The sequence below is a fragment of the Alligator sinensis genome, unplaced genomic scaffold, assembly GCF_000455745.1.
Source record: "Alligator sinensis unplaced genomic scaffold, ASM45574v1 scaffold1329_1, whole genome shotgun sequence".
Lineage (NCBI taxonomy): Eukaryota > Metazoa > Chordata > Crocodylia > Alligatoridae > Alligator > Alligator sinensis.
Window position 1 is genome coordinate 1,181,297 of NW_005842460.1, and position 690 is coordinate 1,181,986.

The following is a 690-nucleotide window of genomic DNA, read 5'->3' on the forward strand; positions in this document are numbered from 1 at the left end:
GGCAGATCTCCTCGGCGCTGCGCCCTGCCTTGCGCAGGGTGATGGCCAGGTTCTTGGCCCGGTTGGCCTCCAGCAACGTCACCTTGGCAGCTGCCCGGTGCGTGGCCTTGCCCTTGGCGCAGAGCACGTCCAGCGCGGGGCCCTGCGCCTTCGTCTTGAATAGCTCCTCGAACCGCTCCAGGTCCAGGTCCTGCGGGTGGGGGGAAGGGGCGGGGGTTACTCCCAGTCGGGACGGGCCGGCGCGGCCGGGACCCCCCCAGTCTCACCTCCAGGACGCGCTCGTCGTCCAGCTCGCTGAAGACGGTGCCGCTGATCTGGTTGGGCTTCAGCGCCGTCCAGTTGAAAACGGGCAGCCGGAACTTGGTCTTGATCGGCTTCTTGATCCGGATGGCTGCCGGGAAGGGAGTACGACACCGGCATCAGCCCTGCCTGCCCCCCACCTCCTTCCTTCCCTCCCTTGCAGCGCCCAGATCCCCCGCCACCTCTCCATGCCAGACCCCGGGAAGACCTGCCCGCCCCCTGCATGCCAGGCCTTGGGGGTGGTCTCCGTACCGGACAACCCGACGGTGAGGGCGATGGAGGGCAAGGCGCCAGGTAGCGGTGGCGCCGGTGGGCACTTTCCTGCAGAGCAGAGACAAGAAATGAGGACCCGTGACTCGGGGGGCTTTTTTGGGGGAGGGGGGGGTGTCA

General features: G+C 68.3%; 1 protein-coding gene across 1 annotated transcript in view; it reads right to left on the bottom strand.

The window, feature by feature from the left end:
* The window catches only part of FMNL3 (formin like 3), a gene marked incomplete at its 3' end in the record, with an annotated part of 10,669 nt that overhangs the window by 3,271 nt on the left and 6,708 nt on the right, over positions 1-690 (bottom strand). The window contains exons 15-17 of the mRNA XM_025212402.1: positions 553-679; positions 267-391; positions 4-190 (exon numbers count right to left, since the gene is read on the bottom strand). Of these exons, the coding sequence (XP_025068187.1) occupies positions 4-190; positions 267-391; positions 553-679 (439 nt within the window). The remainder of the gene's footprint in view (positions 1-3; positions 191-266; positions 392-552; positions 680-690) is intronic.